Here is a 20636-nt window from a genome sequence, read left to right on the forward strand (position 1 = left end):
ACAGACACCTGCAGACCTCCTTCACCACCTGTGAAGGGAACCCCCTGCAGGTGGGGAGCCAGGGGCTCGAACCAGGATCCTTACGCTGGTCCTTGTGCTTGGAGCCACATGGGCTTAACTCACAGTGCTACCACCTGACTTCCAAGTGTGTCTATTCTTGACACATCCTGGGGATCAAGTCTTATAATGTATGTATTATTTGTGGCTAACCTCTATTTTTTTTTCACCTAGCTCACTGTCTTCAGGGTTGTGACAGGTTTCACCACTTCATTTCTCATTATGACCGAGTAACACATCTTTATCACTAACTTTCTGTAAATATTAACTAGGATTAGGTAGTCAAAATAGCACCGTGCACAGATGAACAGTCTATGTATACATTTAAGATGAGTGAGGGAGAAAGGACCATCTGGTGGAGAGGTACTTAATAGTCAAATACAAGCAAAAATGTCAGCCACACAGATATCCCTGAGGTTCAAATGTCAAATCTGCAGGGGCCAAGGGTGGGATTTAAGACTTTTAGGACAGAGCTGATAGAGAGAAGGTGAGATGGAACTTCAGGCAATACTTGGGTGGGGGCTGGGGGGAAGATATACCCGTGAATCAGTTCCATGTAAGGGGTTGGAGGAAGTCAAACATGAGGATAAACATACAGAAGAATACTATCAAAACTCAAACTATAGCATCACAGAAGATGGGCAACTTTTCAAAATAAACTCACCTCTACTATCTCACCTGGTACTCCTCAGTTTAGATGAGGACCCTGCTGTCTAAGGAGGCTAAATGTTACTGGCATTCTACTGCTATTGTGACAGTGTCTTCTCCACTGGGGCACAGAAACAAATGTATAAATTTTAGTGAAGGTGGGGTATTGGTAGGTGCCTGTGGGCTCTGTTTTTGAATAATAGTTATAATTTAAACCCAGAGCTGGTACCTTTTCTAATCCTGCAGAGCCTCTGAGGAAGAAATTCCACTCGGCTTCAGTTATGCTTCCTTTCTGACGCATGATCTCAACACAGAGCATAAAACTGTAGATGAGTTTATGTTGTTCAAACAGTCCTCTTGAGATATTCATATAAGCAGTTAGGAGGGTTTGTTCAAGTAGTATTTCCAGGCGCTGAGCTAGATCTTCTGCCTTTTGAGAAGTTTCAATTGTTGTATTGAACAACTGTGTAAAAGAGAGTTTTGTTTATGTCTCTAATTTAATTCACTGTAAAAAAAAAAACAGTTCTAGACAAACACACACACACAGTAGCAGTACAGGAAATGGGAAAAATTTAAAACTCATTCCAAGTTAATGACATTTATTTAATTTATTTTAATTTAATTTTATTTTTTTCACCAGAACACTGCTCAGTTCTGGCTTATGGTGGTGTGGGGGATTGAACCTGGGACTTTGGAGCCTCAGGCATGAAAGTCTCTTTGCATAACCATTATGCTATCTACTCTCCTGCCCAATTTATTATCTGCACTCCTTGTACCCATTTCCCAGAAATAGGCCAGTGCCCAACCCTTGATAATATTTAAAAGGTGTCATCTTGAAGTAAGACAGAATATCTTGGAGAATGGAGGTGAGTTTACAAAACCAGTGTTTCACAGCATCACAGTTTGAAAAATCACGTTGAGGTGAGAGATTTAAAGTAAGTTTTACATTGTGGGAAAAATGTGTTAGAATTTTCTATAAGGTTTAGAGTATCTAAACTAGAGGAAACTTCTATACTGACTAATACCCCATAATTTTTTAAAAATTATATTTTTTATTTGATAGAGACAGAGAGAGACTGAGAGGAGAGGGGAAGATAAGAGAGGGAGAGAGGCATCTGCAGCCCTGTTTCACCACTCGTGAAGCTTCCCCCTGCAAGTGGGGACCAGGGCAGGGAATAGAACCCAGATCCTTGTGCACTATAATGTGTGTGCTTAACCAGGTGCTCCACCAACTGGCCCCTCCTACCCCAGAATTTTGAAAGAATGCCCTTTGCTCCCAAAGTAATCTACATTTAAAGAATACCAGGTTGTTAACAGAGTTTAGATATAAGATAGTCAGAGGGTTCCTGAAGCTTCCAAGTAGTATGCAAGAAAGATTAAAACAAACAAACAAAAAACATCATCATCCAGGGCCCTAGTCAGGGAATCCTGGGATTTCCACATAGACATGATGGGCCTAGACCTCTAACAGATCCCTCTCTCTACCATCACTGGTCATCTCCATCAGGAACAACATCATAAACCCACTTGTGGGTCTCTATAGGACTTTGCCCTCAATGTGGAACAACAATGATAGGGACTGCCCCACTCTCTGAAGGGAGGCTGGGTCAACATACTCTTGCTATTTGAGGAGAATGGGTCCTGCAATGAGTGCAGACTAGAATGTTCCTAGTTACGGTCATGGAATGAGAGCTCAGACCTACAGGGATGTAGAGGTTAAACAGGCTGCTGTGCTGATTTTGGTTTACAGTTAACAGTATTTATATACTTTCCCCATATTTGGGAGCTACTCTCTTCCCTGATCTAGTTTTCTGGCCCTGTCTCCAACTCTGACACCATCTCCCCAGACAATACCTTTATCCCACCTGCATGTTAGTTGTTGGGCTCAGGCAAAAATTAATAAAGTTATGGGCCCCTTGGAATATACCTAAAATAGACCTACTAGCTTTTTCCAAAAGGGAGACCCCAAATCTCATCTGCTCTATTCTTACCTTTAGGCTCCTTATTATTAAACAGTTTCTTCTGCTTTATATCTTAATACTTTTCAGCCACCATGTTGCATATGTTATCATGACACCAACCTGACTTTCCTGGGCAGATGACCACACCAGTGTGTCCTGTAATCCTACCTCTCCAGAGCCCTACCTGACTCGGGAAAGAAAGAAACAGGCTGGGGGTATGGATCGACCTGCCAATGCCCATATCTAGCAGAGAAGCAATTATAGAAGCCAGACCTTCTACCTTCTGTACCCCATAATGGAAGAGATAGGATATGGAACTGGTGGTGGGAAGTGTAACCCTCTTATCCTATGGTCTTGTTGATGATTATTATATCAACAAAAACCAAACCAACTAACAAACAATCAAAAGAAAACCAAGCTTTGCGCAGTGGTAGCATCATAGCCAATGAGGTTTATCTGAGTTGCGATTACTGCTAAATGAAAACTTTTACCAAGACAAAACAGAAACAAAAAAACTACAGGTGTTCATCGATAAGGGAGGAAAGCGCCTGAACTCAGGGGCTTGATTGAAAACTATGGGGTCAAGGGATCCTGTAGCAGAGAAGGAGGTAGGGGCAAGAGGGAATATGCCTGCAGTCTCAGAGGATCCACAGGACAAAGGGCAAGGGTGTGAGATGAGGCAGGTGGGGCTGGATTAGTCCCTGGGTTATCTTGAGAGGGTCAAGATACACGGTTCATGAGGTAGCCAGGTAGATCAGCAAAAACTGGAAACCAGAAGCCAGTTGAGAAACAAGGTCGATTAGAGGTCAGACACATACTCCATTTCCTAGGCAGTCCTCCCCTGCAATCCTCCTGCTCCCAACAGGATGCAGCACTAAGTCTGACTTTATATAGTCTCAGGCAGGGAAGACAGCATAATGGTTATGTAAAGAGACTTTCATGCCTGAGGTTCCAAGGTTCAGTTCCCTGCACCACCAAAAGCCACAGCTGAGCAGTGTTCTATTGATTAAAAGAATCAAATATGTTTTAGGTTTCTTATTTTCTCTTCCAAATGGCAAAACTCCAGAGTTTTTATGATTAATCCTATACTATTTCTCTTTCATAGAAAAAATTATTTTTATATTTTTAATAATTTCCTGGGATTTACTATACTAAGTAGAAAAGGAGAGACACAAGGACACACACACACACACACACACACACGGCACTGAAGCTTCCACTAGGACTGTGTGTGGGCCCGGGCCTCAAGCCTTTCCAGCTAAGATATCTCACTATCCCAAGAGAAATGATTATTTTCAAAAGTATTTTTACTTGCTTCTTGAAGATGTTAAAGTCTTGAAAAGCATAAATTACAAAATATCTGGGATGAGAAAAGTATTATCAAAGTCCCTTTGGTGGGATTAAAGTATTAACAAACCTATTTTTCTTACTTTAATATCAGTCAGTAAAAGAAGGGACAGATACTTAACAGTAATAGTGAGTCAGATGGTAGAGCAGCGGGTTAAGCGCATGTGGTGCAAAGTGCAAGGACCAGGATAAGGAACCTGGTTTGAGCCACCGGCTCCCCATGTGCAGGGGAGTCGCTTCACAGGCAGTGAAGTAGGTCTGCAGGTGTCTATCTTTCTCTCCCCGTCTATGTCTTCCCCTCCTCTCTCCATTTCTCTCTGTCCTATCTAACAACAATGACATCAATAACACCAATAACTAAAACAACAATAAAAAGACAACAAGGGCAACAAAAGGGAAGATAAAAAAAAAACAGTAGCAAGTTCTCTGCCTTTTGGAATTGAAACTGAACCTCAGAACAAAAGGATTTTAATGAATACTAAAATACAGAGTTTGTTGGAACAAAGCTCAGACTAATTTCTCTTTCTCTCAGGTCTTCATTTCTATTCTTGTCTGAGAGACAACCGAAACCATATTAAAGAGAGGAAAAGCCAAGCTTGATGAATTTCAGTAATTATTTACATGTTTCCCTACTGGAGCTTCATGGCTCCAGGCTGACATTTTCAGACAGAAAGACAGAGACAAGAGAGAAAGACACCATAGCACTGAAGTTTCCCTTAGCCTGGTGGAGGTCAGGCTGCAACCCAAGTCACATGTATGACAAATCAAATGCACTCAGTGAGCTATCTTGCCATCCCTACTTGAATCATTTTTTTAAAAAAATCTTTTTTTAAAAATTTTTTTATATTTATTTTATTTATTTATTCCCTTTTGTTGCCCTTGTTGTTTTATTGTCGTAGTTATTATTGTTGTTGTTGTTGTTGGATAGGACAGAGAGAAATGGAGAGAGGAGGGGAAGACAGAGAGGAGGAGAGAAAGATAGACACCTGCAGACCTGCTTCACCGCCTGTGAAGCGACTTCCCTGCAGGTGGGGAGCCGGGGTTTGAACCGGGATCCCTATGCCGGTCCTTGTGCTTTGCGCCACCTGTGCTTAACCCGCTGCGCTACAGCCGGACTTCCTAAAAAAAATCTTTAAATAATAATTTTTTAATTATCTTTACTTGTTAGATAGAGAAAGCCAGAAATTGAGAGGGAAGGGGTTGAGAGACAGAGAGACACCTGCAGCTCTGTATCACCACTTGTGAAGGCTTGAATCCACGTCCTTTCACACTGTAACATGTATACTCAACCAGGTGCACCATCACCCAGACCTTCTATTTGAATAGTATAACAGCCTTTTGGTGGAGAGAGGGGGATAGACTTGCTCATTGAGTGTTACATGGTGCTAAGAACCATGGGGAGAAAGGGATGGGCGAATTGTCATTGCTAACTTATGAGGAAGAACTCTCTAGCATTCAAGCAAGGTGGTGAATGTGTTGACTAAAAGACTTCTGTGGATTGTTTGCTATCCCTTACATTGAGAAGGGGAATTTAAATACTCTCCTTTTGAATATGAGTGGGCCTTAGTAACTCCACTGACCAAAGCACAAGTGACAATGAGTGACATCTAAGGCTAGGTCAGAAGAAGCTTTGCAGCTTGTATCTTGGTTACTTAGAGTGTTGATTTTGGAAGACATCTCCTTGGAACTTAGCTGCCATGCTGTGAGAAGCCTAAGTGGCATGAAGAGGTCATTGTGGGTCACCATTAACAGTCCAGTCATATGAATGAGGTATTTTGGATATTCAGTCCAGTTGACCTTCAAAGTGTCTACAGCCTCAGTGGTGGGCTTCACTGGAGGTCATTGATGTTAGAGACTTGAGATATAAGGGCTGAGTTGTGGAACACTTGGTTAAGTGGCCACATTACAATGCACAATGGCTTGAGTTCAAGCCCCTGGTCCTACTTGTAGGAGTAAGCTTCACAACTGGTAAAGCATGTCTGCAGGTATCTCTCTCCTTCCCTATTACCCTCATCCCTTTAAATTTCTCTCTGTCCTATCAAATAAAAAATAAAGTGAAAAAATTTAAAAAGAGAGATAATAGAAAAGACTAACAATTGAAAGCAAACTGCATCACCAAAAAGAAAGTATTAAAATATAGCACAAAGTGTGACTTGGAAAAAAAAAGACAGATGAAATAAGAAGCTATGAAGGATGGCAAAAGAAAATGAGACTTGTGAAGAAATTTTTTTCCTACAGCAAACATTCTGTGTATGAGGCATTTGAGTCTTTAGGAGTCAAGACAGAGGATAGTCACTTTGAACCATTCATCTGTTCCCAAAGTCCTGGTGGTGGTGGTGGGGTGGGAGGGGGGGTTTACCCATAATGTATTTGAGCTAAGATGAAACTCAACAGGGCTCAAAAGAAAGCCAACAAGCAATTGCACTACCAATGGCACTTACCTGTTTGAAATACTTTAATGAATACTGATACATAGGATCTATTTCTGAGAGGCTCGCGATGACAAAGTACATGACGGAGCCCTGAGTAGCTACTGGCCTGTATTTCTCACGAGCAGTGTTGATCATCACTTCAGTGGACTCTGCTTCCTTCAACCGGATCTTAATGGCACCAGAAGTGATCTGAATAAACATATGAGAACAACTTAGGAATCTATTTAAAAAGTGGTGGGAATGCTGGAAGATGTCCAGTTTGGACTGGGAAAGGAGTAAGGATATGATGAATTTGTGATAATTAAGGGGAAGGATGGCAGTTAGAATTACTGAGTCAGAGGACTCACTGAACCTTCTCCCCAGAGTTAGGAACAGGAACATAGAAACACTCAACATTAGCAACCCTGGAAATACTGGAGATGTAACTGTCAAGATTTTAAGCTCAGCGGGGGGAAGGGGGCGGTATCACAGCAGGTTAAGTGCACATGGTGCCAAGTGCAAGGACCAGCATAAGGCTCCCAGTTGGAGCCTCCAGCTCTCCACCTGTAAGGGGGTCACTTCACAAGCAGTGAAGCAGGTCTGCAGGTGTCTGTCTTTCTCTCCCCTCTCTCTTGATTTCTCTGTCCTATTCAACAACAACAGCAATAACAACAATGATGATAACAACAAGGGCAACAAAATGGAAAAAATGGCCTCCAGGAGCAGTGTATTTGTAGTGCAGGCACCAAGCCCCAGTGATATCCCTAGAAGCAAAAAAAAAAAAAAGACTAAGCTGTGTTGGGCTATACATGACATGTAAATACTAACAATACTACAGATTATGCTCTGATTTCCTTGTGCACAGTCCTAAAATGACCTAGAGTTCACAGAACAAAACAAACAAACAAACAAACAAAAAAAGATGAAAGGAGAAAGGGTGCCTAGAAAATTGCCCAAAATAATAGGTAGGGCAGAAAGATAGGAAATAAGTGGTACCACTTCCCACTCCAGAATTACAAGGACTAAGACTCTTTTCTGTCTTTCCCTAGTGTTCTCAAATATATATATATATATGGAAACCTCAGAATAGGTCTTGTTTATTTGTCCTGCTTTATATTTTTCAGTTACAAAGTTGCAGATGCTACTATGATTCTATCCTGACTTTCCTGGGCAGACAACCTTACCAATATGTCCTAGAACCTCACCTCTCCAGAGCCCTGACCTACTAGGGAAAGATAGAAACAGGCTGGGGGTATGGATACACCTGCTAATGTCCATATCCAGCAGAGAAAGCCAGACCCTCCACCTTCTGCATACTAATGCCAAAACAAACAAACAAAAACCCAGTTGTTTTTGAGGTATTATAAGCCTAAACAAGTTGGAGGTGTTTACAAGTCTTCTAGTTTTCTGTTTTAAGTTTGCAGATGGATATAAGGAGTCTCTTGATCAGTGGACTTTCCAAGATTTCCTTCTCTCTGTCTCCCTCAGTTTGCCTTTCTCTATTGCCTTCTTTAGTTTATACTGGCCTTGTCCTCTCCCTGCTCCTCTCTCTCTCTCTCTCTCTCTTTTTTTCATCTTTGGCTATCCCTTTCTAGAAATTCAAAAGGTTGAGGGTAGGGTCTATGAAAAATTGTTCTGAGAACTACTGCCCAATATTTGCTATCTTGAAAGGAGAGCTGGAGGGAACCACAAAGATTCTGTTATCAAAAAAAAAAAAAATCAATCTACACTGCTAGGTAGAAATATCATGCAAGGGCCAGCAAGATAGCTCACTTGGATAGTATACTTGCTTTGTCAAAGGTATGGCTCAGGGAAACTTCAGTTTCTATGTGAAAAAGTCAACCTGGAAGAGTGTAGCCCCAGTGAGAAAGAAAGGGAGGGAGGGAGAAAGGAAGAAATAAATAGAGCCATGTATATAATCCTAACTTATAAATTCATTTTTATTTTACTTATTTTTAAAAATATTATTTATTTATTTGTTTATCACTGGATAGAGACAGAGAGAAATTGAGAGGGGAGGGAAAGAAACAGAGAGGTACCTACAGCTATACTTTCATCACTCTTGAAGCTTTCCCCTGCAGGTGGGGACCAGCAGCTTGAACCTGGGTCCTTGCATGCTGTAATGTATGTACTTAATCAGGAGTGCCACTGTGTGGCTCATCTAACTTATACCTTTATTAAAATTACAAAGAAAAAGTCAAATTAATTTAGCAATATATTTTATTTAATCCAGCATAACCCAATGCAGTTACCTATCACAGGGAGATGAGAAGTTGTACCCACATGTCAAAAACTATACTGTCAACCATTAACCCCTCAATAAAGTGATAAAAATAAAAAGGGCAGAGAAGAGGAACAGCTGTTTATCTATTATTTCTTCAGTTGGCATGGGGTCTTGCCAAACAGATGAATCTCTTCTGTGTACTCCCTTGGCAGTCCAGGTATGATCTCTAGGCTTACAAGACTTTCAGGGTCTTTCAAATACAGTATTGCAACTTTATATGATATTTTTAAAATTTTACTTGCCTTTGATTCCTGGAGTGTGTCAATAAGCTCTTCATTGTCTAGAATATTTCCTTCAGATGTGAAAAGCAACTTCAGGATTTTGTCTTCTATAGATTTCAGCTGGTTTTTGTCACTATTAATTCTCACAATGAGTTTGATTCTTTGTTCTTCGAGCTCAGGCTTTTCAAGTCTTACCACATCACTAAAAGCAAAGTTTGCATATCTAAATTATTTCTCCCATAGTGCCTTAAATTTTCTTTTGTTTGTCTTTCCCCATTTTTAACTGCCTTTACTCTGGACACAACTTAGCTGAGGGCTAATGATACTAGTCAAATTCTAATGCCCCAAGCAGTTTTTAGCTGGATTTACATAACTACCATTCACTAAACATATCAGCGCTGATTCTTTACCTTGTATTTCAGACACTCACCACTCTGCACCAGAGTTTCCAAAGATTCTGTTCATGTTACTAAAGGGTCACCTGCTCAGTGTTTGATCTTTCTAAAATGATGTCCAGAGCATTTTTTCTATGCTGAAATGAGAAAGTCTGAAATCCCATAATCTTCATGAACACTTTTTGTATACATCTAAAATATTACAGTGGATTCTGTCTAAATACAGGCACTCACTCTCTTGTCACTTGTCTTTTTCATAGTTTGCACTCACTCCTCTGTTTGCAGGAGCTAGTCTTTTTTTTTATAAGAAGTATTATTTTATTTATTTTTTTCTAATTTTTTGTTAATTAGATAGGACAGAGAGAAACTGAGAAAGGACCAACATCCAACATTATACTCAATGGTGAAAAATTGAAAATGTTACCTATCCAATCAGGTACAGGGCAGGGCTGCCCATTATCACCATTACTATTCAACATAGTGTTGGAAGTTCTTGCCATATCAACTAGACAAGAAAAATGAATCAAAGGGATACAGATTGGAAAGGAAGAAATCAAACTGTCCCTATTTGCAGATGACATGATTATATATATACAAAGTCCCCATAAGTCCAGTAGAAAACTTCTAGATATCACTGAACTATGTAGTAGAGTGGCAGGCTACAAAATCAATAAACAAAACTCAGTGGCATTCCTCCATGCAAACACCAAACCAGAAGACACAAAAATCAATCTCTTTTACCATAGCAGCAAAACAGTCAAATATTTGGGAATAAAGTTAATAAACAAAGTGAAGGACTTATACACTGAAAACTATTAACCACTCTTCAAGGAAATAGAAAGAGATTCAAATGAAAAGACAGGGGGCTGGGCAGTGACACACCAGGATAAGCACACAAAGGACAAAGTGCAAGGATCCATGCAAGGATCATGGATCGAGCTCCTGGGTCCCCACCTGCAGGGGGGTTGCTTCACAAGCAGTGAAGCAGGTCTGCAGGTGTCTCTCTCCCTCCCTCTCTCTTTTTCCCCCTTTTGTTGCCCCCTGTTTATATTGTTATTGTAGTTATTATTGTTGTTGTTATTGATATCATCATTGTTGGATAGGACTGAGAGAAATGGAGAGAGGAGGGAAAAACAGAGAGGGGGAGAGAAAGATGACACCTGCAGACCTGCTTCACTGCTAGTGAAGTGACTCCCTGCAGGTGGGCAGCCGGGGGCTTGAACCCGGATCCTTACATAGGTCCTTGAGCTTCGTTCACATGTGCTTAACCCGCTGCGCTACCGCCCAAACCCTTCTGTCTCCCTCTCTATCTCCCCCTCCTCTCTCTACTTCTCTCTGTCCTATCCAATTAAAAAAAAAAAAAGGAAAAAATGGCTGCCAGGATCAGTGGATTTGCAGTGCAGGCACTGAACCCCAGTAATAACCCTGGAAGAAAAAAAGTGAAAAGACATCCCATGCTCATGGATTGGAAGGATTTACACCATCAAAATGATCATCTTTCCCAGAGCCATATATAGCTTTAATGCCATTGCCATCAAGGTACCAATGAACTTCTTTAAAAGAATCAAACAAAAGCTTCAAATTTTTATTTGAAACCAAGAAATCCCCAGGATTGACAAAGAAATCTTAAGAAAAAAAAAATAGCCAGTTTCTAGAGTTGGCAGGGCCCACAGATACCATGAATCAAACTGATTAGGCTAGATGCTTCTGGGTTGTTCAAGCTGTAAGTGGACATTATTCAGCACAAGTAGATAGCCAGGCTTATTAGGCTAGGCTTATTCCCAGTACTTTTAGAGTTTTCAGTAGATAATATTAAAAAATTTATTCCAGTGAAATAAAATTGAAGATCCAGAAATAAGCCCCCACATCTATAACCAGCTAATTTTTGGCAAGGGGCTCCAAACCATTAAATGGTAAAGGGAGAGTCTCTTCAACAAATGGTTCTGACAAAATTGGATTGAAACATGCAAGCAGATGAAATTGAACCATCAGTTAATACCATGCACAAAAGTCACCTCCAGGTGGATCAAGGACATGGTCATTAGGCTAGAAACTAACAAATACATAGAAGAAAACACTGGAAGGACACTTCATGACCTATGCTTCAAAAAAGCCTTCAAGGATTCAAATTTAACAGCAAAGAAAACAGTGATAATAAACCAATGGGACTACATCAAACTGAAGAGCTTCTGCACAGCAAAGGGTACGACCACCCAAGCAGAAAGACCCTACAGCATGGGAGAAGGTCCTTCCATAACACCCACTAGACAAAGGACTAAATGGCCAAAATGTATATAGAGCTCAGTAAACTAAGCACCAATAAAACAAACAACCTCATTAGAAAATGGGGCCAGGGGAACAAAATAGACCCCTTTGTGGGCCCCTAAAGGACCTTGCCCTCAACTTGGATCAACAACAGTAGAGAATGTTCCATCCTCTGAAGGGAGGCTGGACAACATAATCTATGCTACACCTGAGGAAGATGGGTCCTGATACTGGGTCAGCTTGGAATGTTCCTACTTATGACCACAGAATGTGAGCTCAGATCTACAGGGATGCAGAGGTCACATAGGCTCCTAAGCAGAATATGGGCCCCAGATCACATCAAATCAATGGGGTTTACAGTCAACAATATTTATATACCTTTCCCATATTGGGAGCTACTCTCTTCCATGATCCAGCTTTCTGGTCATTTTTCCAGCCATGATATCATCTCCCCAGACAATAACTTGGATCCACCTGCATATCAGATTTCAGGCTCAGGGGAAAGAAAAAACAACTAGTATAGCCACAGGCCCTTTGGAATATAACTAAAATATGCCTATTAGCTATCTACAAAATGGAGAGCCCCCCCAACTATTCATCTCCACTATTCTTGCCTTTAGGTTCATGATTAGTCAACAATTTGTTTGGCTTTATATGTTAACTTTTTTTTCAGCCACCAGGTTCCAGATGCTAGCATGATGCCAAACCAGACTTCTCTGGACAGGCAACCCCACCAATGTGTCCTGGAGCTCTGATTCCCCAGAACCCCACCCCACTAGGGAAAGAGAGAGGCAGGCTGGGAGTATGGATCGACCTGTCAGTGCCCATGTTCATCGGGGAAGCAATTACAGAAGCCAGACCTTCCACCTTCTGCAGCCCATAAAGACTCTGGGTCCATACTCCCAGAGGGATAAAGAATAGGAAAGCTATTCAAGGGAAGAGTTGGGTTACGGAGTTCTAGTGGTGGGAATTATGTGAAGTTGTACCTCTCTTATCCTATGGTCTTGTCAGTGTTTCCTTTTTATAAATAAAAGAAAAAAAAAGAGAAAAACTTGAGAATGTAAAAATAAATAAATAAATAAATAAAAGAAAATGGGGCCAGGGGCAGGGGTAGAGAGCATAATGGTTAGTCAAAAAGACTCTCATGCCTGAGTCTCTGAAGTCTCAGATTCAATCCCCCATTCCACCATAAACCAGAGCTGAGCAGTGCTCTGGTAAAAAAAAAATGGGGCCAGGAAGGAATGGACAGACATTATACCAAGGAAGAGATCCAGAGGGCCAACAGATATATGAGAATGTGCTCAAAGTCAGTGATCATCAGAGAAATGCAAATAAAGCCAACAATGTGCACCAATCACAGACAAAGAAATTGAAACCGTTATTAAGAATCTCCCCAACAACAAAAGTTCTGGACCAGACGGCTTCACAAACGAATTCTAAAAAACTTTCAGGAAACAGTTATTACCCATACTTCTTAAGCTTTTCCATAAGACTGAAGAAACAGAAATACTCCCTTCCACCTTCTATGAAGCCAACATCACCCTGATACCAAAAGCAGATAGGGACAGAACAAAAAAGGAAAACTACAGACCAATATCTCTGATGGACATAGATACCAAAATATTAAACAAGATCTTGGCCAACCGGATATAGTAGCACATCAAAAAGATTCATCATGACCAAGTGGGATTCATCCCAGGAATGCAAGGCTGGTTCAACATCCATAAGTCAATCAATGTCATTCACCACATCAATAAAAGCAAAGCCAAAAACCACATGATTATCTCAATAGATGCAGAAAAAGCCTTTGACAAAATCCAACACCCATTCATGCTCAAAACTCTACAAAAAATGGGAATAGATGGGAAATTCCTCAAGATAGTGTAATCTATATATCGCTAACCTACAGCCAACATCATACTCAATGGACAAAAGCTGAAAGCATGCCCCCTCAGATTGGGGACTAGACAGGGCTGTCCACTGTCACCATTACTCTTCAACATAGTATTGGAAGATCTTGCCATAGCAATCAGGCAAGAGAAAGAAATCAAAGGAATACAGATTGGAAGGGAAGAAGTCAAGCTCTCACTATTTGCAGATGATATGATAGTATACAAAGAAAAACCCTAAAGAATCCAGCAGAAAACTACCGGAAGTTATTAGGCAATATAGTAAGGTGTCAGGCTACAAAATCAATGTACAAAAATCAGTGGCATTTCTTTATGCAAACACTAAATCTGAAGAAGAAGACATCCAGAAATCACTCCCATTCACTGCTGCAGCAAAATCAATAAAATACCTAGGAATAAAGTTGACCAAAGAAGTGAAAAACTTGTATACTGAAAACTATGAGCCGCTACTCAAGGAAATAGAAACTGATACCAAGAAATGGAAAGATATCCTATGCTCATGGATTGGAAGAATAAATATCATCAAAATGAATATTCTCCCCAGAGCCATATACAAATTTAATGCAATACCCATCAAAGTTCCACCAAGCTTCTTTAAGATACAGAGTAATAGAACAAACACTACAATCATTTATCTGGAACCTGAAAACACCTAGAATTGCCAAAAGCATCTTAAGGAAAAGAAACAGAAATGGAAGCATCACACTCCCAGATCTCAAACTATATTATAAAGCCATCATCATCAAAACAGCATGGTACTGGAACAAAAATAAGCACACAGACCAGCGGAACAGAACTGAAAGCCCAGAAATAAATCCCCACACCTATGGACATCTAATCTTTGATAAGGGGGCCCAAAGCACTAAATAGAAGAAGGAGACTCTCTTCAATAAATGGTGCTGGGAAAACTGGATTGTACCATGGCAGAAGAATGAAATTGAACCACTTTATTTCGCCAGAAACAAAAAGGAACTCCAAATGGACTAAAGACCTGGATGTTAGACCAGAAACAATCAAATACTTAGAGGAAAACATTGGTAAAACACTTTCCCACCTACACTTCAAGGACATCTTTGATGAAATAAACCCAATTGCAAGGAAGACTAAAGCAGAAACAAACCAATGGGACTACATCAAATTTAAAAGCTTCTGCACATCTAAAGAAACTATTAAACAAAGAGACCCCTCACAGAATGGGAGAAGATCTTCACATGCCATACATCAGACAAGAGACTAATCACCAAAATATATAAAGAGCTCAGCAAACTTAGCACCAAAAAAAGGAAATGACCCCATCCAAAAATGGGCAGAGGATATGAATAAAACATTCACCTCAGAGGAGATCCAAAAGGCTAACAAACATATGAAAAACTGCTCTAGGTCACTGTTTGTCAGAGAAATGCAAATTAACACAACATTGAGATACCACCTCACTCCTGTAAGAATGGCATACATCAAAAAGGACAGTAGCAAGAAATGCTGGAGAGGCTATGGGGACAGAGGAACCCTTTTGCATTGCTGGTGGGAATGTAAATTGGTCCAGCCTCTGTGGAAAGCAGTCTGGAAAACTCTCACAAGGCTAGACATGGACCTTCCATATGACTCAGTAATTCCTCTCCTGGGGACTCCATAACACCCAATCAAAAAGAGGTTGTACTCCTATGTTCATAGCAGCACAATTAATAATAACTAAAACCTGGAAACAACCCAGGTGCCCAACAACAGATGAGTTACTGAGAAAGCTATGGTATATATACACAATGGAATACTATACAGCTATCAAGAACAATGATCCCACCTTCTCTGACCCATCTTGGACGGAGCTAGAAGGAATTATGTTAAGTGAGCTAAGTCAGAAAGATAAAGATGAGTATGGAATGATCCCACTCATCAACAGAAGTTGAGAAAGAAGATCTGAAAGGGAAACTAAAAGCAAGATCTGACTAAATTGAAAGTAGGGCACCAAAGTAAAAACCCTGTGGTGAGGGGCAGACATGTAGCTTCCTGGGCCTGTGGGGGATGGGGGTGGGTGGGTGGGATGGGACACAGTCTTTTGGTGGTGGGAATGGTGTTTATGTACACTCCTAGTAAAGTGTAGTCATATAAATCACTAATTAATATGAGAGGGGAAAAATTAATTGTATGTCTCGAAGTTTTTAAGACACAGACTGAGTCTTCTTAATATATAGGCTGTGTATTTGATATGCGGAATCTCTCAAAAGCCTAGACCAAGTAGATCAGAGGCAACCAGTGGCACAGCTATTTACAAGATATTGGGTACTATACAGCAAACCCTAACAAAAGGACTTTTCAAAGTTAACCCAATTACCAAATAATGTGATGATAACATTAACTATCCATTGTCTTTTTGAACCCTAAGACAGCAGGAACCTCACATCTCCACTATAGAGCCTATAATTCTCCCAGTCCTGAAACCTTAGGATAGGGCCCACTTTCCCGCATGCCTCTCCCAATCCATATCAAATAATACTGCATCAGCAATGATTGCCACCTCAACATGCTTCACTTCAGACTGTGTCCAGAGACTTCACGTGTGGAATGACAACCCTTCAGCTTCATTACTCGGGTGAGACCTTTCCTTTTGTAGTATACTCTAATTCCATCCCAGGTGGATCACTTTCTAACAAAGTCCCAAATCCTAGATATAGACCAGGGTCTGTGAGAGAGAGCATATGTTCACACGTATCCATAAACAAGGGCAAAATATATACCTGAAAGCAGAAGTACACTAGAGTTTGCAGTGAGTACCCCCCAACACTTCCTCTCCACTATTCCAACCTTTGGGTCCATGATTGCTCAACAATTTGTTTGGCTTCGTATGTTAACTCTCTTTTCAGCCACCAGGTTCCAGATGCCATCAGGATGCTGGCCAGGCTTCCCTGGACTGAAGACCCCACCAATGTGTCCTGGAGCTCCACTTCCCCAGAGATCCACCCTACTAGGGAAAGAGAGAGGCAGACTGGGAGTATGGACCGACTAGTCAATGCCCATGTTCAGCGGGGAAGCAATTACAGAAGCCAGACCTTCTGCAACCTATGACCCTTCGTCCATGCTCCCAGAGTGATAGAGAATGGGAAAGCTATCAGGGGAGGGGGATGGGATATGGAGACTGGGTGGTGGGAATTGTGTGGAGTTGTACCCCTTCTACCCTATGGTTTTGTTCATCTATCCTTTCTTAAATAAAAATAAATAAATATATATATTTTAAAAAGCCAACAATGACATACTATCTTTCACATTGAATCCATATATCAGAAAGAACAGAAATGACAAATGTTGGAGAGAATGTGGAGAAAAAGAGACACTTCTGTACTGCTGGTGGGAGTGCAAAAATGGTCCAACTATTGTGAAAGCAATTTGGAGACTTATTAGGATGTTAGGAATGGACCTACCCTATGACCTAGCAATTCCTCTCCCGGGGATTTACCCCAAGGAGACAGAAACACCTATCAGAAGAGATCCGTGTAGACCTATATTCATAGCAGCACAGTTTGTAATAGCCAGGACATGCAAGCAATGCAGATGTCCAACATTAGATGGGTGACTTAAAAAAAAAACAAACCCAAAACTGGTAGGTATACACAATAGAATACTACTCAGCTGTTAAATACAATAAGGTTGTCTCCTTTGTATCCTCTTGGATGAAATCTATAAACATAATGTTTAATTTAAAATGTAAGGACATAATAAGACAAGCCAAAAAGAGAAGGACAATACCAAATGATCTCACTTAGTGGGACTTAATAAAGTAGGGATGGGGAGGGAGAGCACAAAGTGAAACATGGACTGGACATGGTTTATTGCACCAAAGCAAAAGATTCTGGGGAGGGGGTGGGGAGGATAGGAAGAAAACTTTGTGGGTCTGGTACATAATGAAATTGTATGCATGTGTGAATGATTGCACTGTAAAGCATTAACTCCCTCAATAAAAAAAATAAAAAATAAATTTTTTTATTTTATTTATTTTTTCTAAATTATTTTATTAGATAGGACAAAGAGAAATTGAGATAGGACAGGAAGATATAGAGAGAAAGGGGGCCAGACAGTGGTGCATCTGATTAAGCACACATGGTATAAGCACAAGGACCAGTGCAAGGATCCAGGTTCGAGCCCCCACTCCCTACCTGCAGGGAATACACTTCACAAGTTGGGAAGCAAGTCTGCAGGTGTCTATCTTTCTCTCCCCCTCTCTATCTTCCCCTCCTTTCTCAATTCCTAGTGCTGGCAGGAAGCCCCAACAACCACTGGGGGAGTGGGGAGAGAGAGAGAGAGAAAGAGAGAAAGAGAGAGAGAGAAGGAATTAGGTATCTGTAGGTGAGGAAGGAAGGCTTGAATCCCAGGTCTTTGCACTTGGCAATATGTGCTCTTAACCAGGTATGCCACCACCCCACCTTAAGCATCATTGTGTTCCATGCACTCTGGTAAGACATTTTCTGTAGATTCTCTGAATGATCCTGTGAAGTGAGCATAGTGATGACCACCTCCAGCTTGTAGATGAAAGGACAGACCCTAGTGGCTCCTTCCACAAGATGACATAGCTATGAGGGGTAGAGTGGGCCTTGCGCCTGAGTCAGCTGGCTCCAGAGCATGCGCTCCAGATGGGCTGTGATGACATGCCTCATAGAATAACCTGTTGCTTACTTGTTATAGATATGATGGATCCACACTTTAAAAATCACATGAACACTAAAGAAAGTTAATCACATTAACTTCATTAAAAAATTGTATTTACTTATTTATTATTGGATACTGGCAGAAATTGAAAGCAGAGGGGGAGATAAAGAGACACCTGCAGTCCTACTTCACCACTTGTGAAGCTTTCCCCCTGCAGGTAGGGACCAGGGGTTTGAACCTGCATCCTTGCACACTATAATGTATATGATTAACCCAGTGTGTTACCACCTGGTCCCATCTTTATTTGTTGAAGGAGACTCTTAAGAAGAGATGAGTAAAAAAGAGGAGATTCTGCACCCAAATGACTGAGTCTCAGCATGTCCCCTGATCTCCTCAGGGTACCTCTCCTTGTGACAGGGAGTCTAAGACCCAGTCAGCTTAGTGCACAACTACACTTCACTCTTCTTATTACTATTATTATTGATGTTATTTATTGCTACACTTAACTCTTCATGGGAATCAACCAGTATGCAAAATTCAGCCAAGTCCTTTGAACATGCCCTAAAAAAGGTGGTGAAGAACCCTTTGACTGGGAAGAAATTAACCTATCAAAACTTAAGTGTTGAACAGGATAGATTCCTAAAATAGACAAGGAAACTGAAACTTTATTAGTAACTAACAGGGTTAGTAAAGCAGGATGATCTTGACCAGGGATTATATTCATCTTGAACATGGGTCTAATTTATATTTTGCTTTAAACTTAGTGAATTCATAAGCATATGGATGTGTATACATACATATAATTAGTTTTCGTTTTATTTATTTTTGTAGAGCTGGGGCCTTAATGGTCTTAATTCACTGCTTCTGGCCTGATTTTTTAAATTATTTTTTTATTTCATATAGAGAAAGAGGAAGGGTGAAGAGAGAGAGATTACAGAAACACAGTAATGTCCCACTGCTGTGGAACTTCCCCTGGTGCCCCCATTTGGTGCAGAGCTCAAATCTGGGCCTTCTTTTTTCAACTTTAATATCATTTTACTGAGAGAATATTTATTTTCAGGGTTATTATTATCACAAGGGTACATTTCCCCAACGTAGGCACAAGTACATCTTGGCCTGCACTAAGCCATCATCCTGTCCCACCACACACTCCCCTTAGCACTCTCCCCTCCTCCCTTTGAGTCAAAACCAGAGCTTTTTCACATAGTAAGACATAAGTTTTACCTGATGAGTTATCTTCCAACCTATAAAAATGAGTTTTAACCAACAGTGATACTATTATTTTAATGAATGTTTACAAATCTTTGCCTCCTAACCCTCTTGGCTAATTTCAATATTGAATGCTGTTAAACTCATAATCCAACTTTTGGGAAATAGGGTGGCTGGGTGATGGCGTACCTGGTGAAACACACACATTATCATGTACAAAGAGCTGGGCTTGAGCTCCCATTTCCCACCTTTAGGGGGAAAGCTTTACAAGTGGTGAAACAGGTCTGTAGGTGTCTCTCTTCCTCTCTATCTCCCCTCCCATCTCATTTTCTCTCTGTCCTATCAAGAATAACAGAATGGAAAAAAAATGGCTGCTGGGAGTGGTGGATTCGTAGTACTAGCACCAAGCTGCAGCAAAAACCCTGGTGGCAAAAAAAGAAAGAAAGAAAAAAAAAGATGTAACCGTATACCTGTATACTGAAGGAAAGAAGTAATTTTTTAAAAATAGACAAGTGTAGATAACATTAAGTACACTAGGAGAACACCTACGGATGAATATAATAGGGTTATATAGTTTGGAATCATAGGCTTGTTCAGAGGCATGGAGTACTTTGTCTCTATAAAAAGCAGAGTACTGACTCTGAATGAATTGACTTCATTCATTAGGTCCATTTAGAAACCCTAGTGAGGTGCAAGAGGCAAGGCTGGGCGGCAGGCCTGACTCAGATCTTGGATGATAATTATGAGTAGATCCTAGATCTCTTGGAGAGAATGGTGGCAAGATTAGTAGTTCTAGAAAGTGACAAGAGAGGTAAGAACTTGCTCCTTTCCCTCATGTGTTAGTTCATCTACTTATCTATGTCCCATTGTATTAGATACACCATTATGTAAGTCTCAGGCTAGCATCACTGTAAAGTGTCAGTACACAGTACATTAAAGTCACCACTAAAGGGATGGAGCACTACTTTGCCATTCAAGCAGCCCAGGTTTGAGCTCAGCTGCAACCATATTGAGGAAGCTTCAGTGCTGTGGTCTTCCCCCCCCACCCCCCCCACCCCCCCCCCCACACACATTTTCTTGCCTCCAGGGTTATTGCTGAAGCTTAGTGCTGGCACTATGAATCCACTGCTCCTCGTGGCCATTTTACCCATTTTATTGGAGGAGAGAGAGAGAGAGGGAAAGGGAGAGGGAGAGGAAGAGGGAGAGGGAGAGGGAGAGGGAGAGGGAGAGGGAGAGGGAGAGAGAGAGGAGGAGGAGGAGACAGAGAAAGAGAAACACTTGCAGATCTGCTTC

General features: G+C 40.9%; 1 protein-coding gene and 1 pseudogene across 1 annotated transcript in view; one reads left to right on the forward strand and one right to left on the reverse strand.

The window, feature by feature from the left end:
• Positions 1-20636, reverse strand: part of DNAH6 (dynein axonemal heavy chain 6) — a 307800-nt gene that overhangs the window by 73499 nt on the left and 213665 nt on the right. Inside the window, exons 58-60 of the mRNA XM_060187710.1 lie at positions 8951-9131; positions 6455-6634; positions 935-1168 (exon numbers count right to left, since the gene is read on the reverse strand). Of these exons, the coding sequence (XP_060043693.1) occupies positions 935-1168; positions 6455-6634; positions 8951-9131 (595 nt within the window). The remainder of the gene's footprint in view (positions 1-934; positions 1169-6454; positions 6635-8950; positions 9132-20636) is intronic.
• Positions 3083-3165, forward strand: LOC132537799 (U4 spliceosomal RNA; annotated as a pseudogene).

The sequence above is a fragment of the Erinaceus europaeus genome, chromosome 3 (assembly GCF_950295315.1).
Source record: "Erinaceus europaeus chromosome 3, mEriEur2.1, whole genome shotgun sequence".
NCBI classification, from domain to species: Eukaryota; Metazoa; Chordata; class Mammalia; order Eulipotyphla; family Erinaceidae; genus Erinaceus; species Erinaceus europaeus.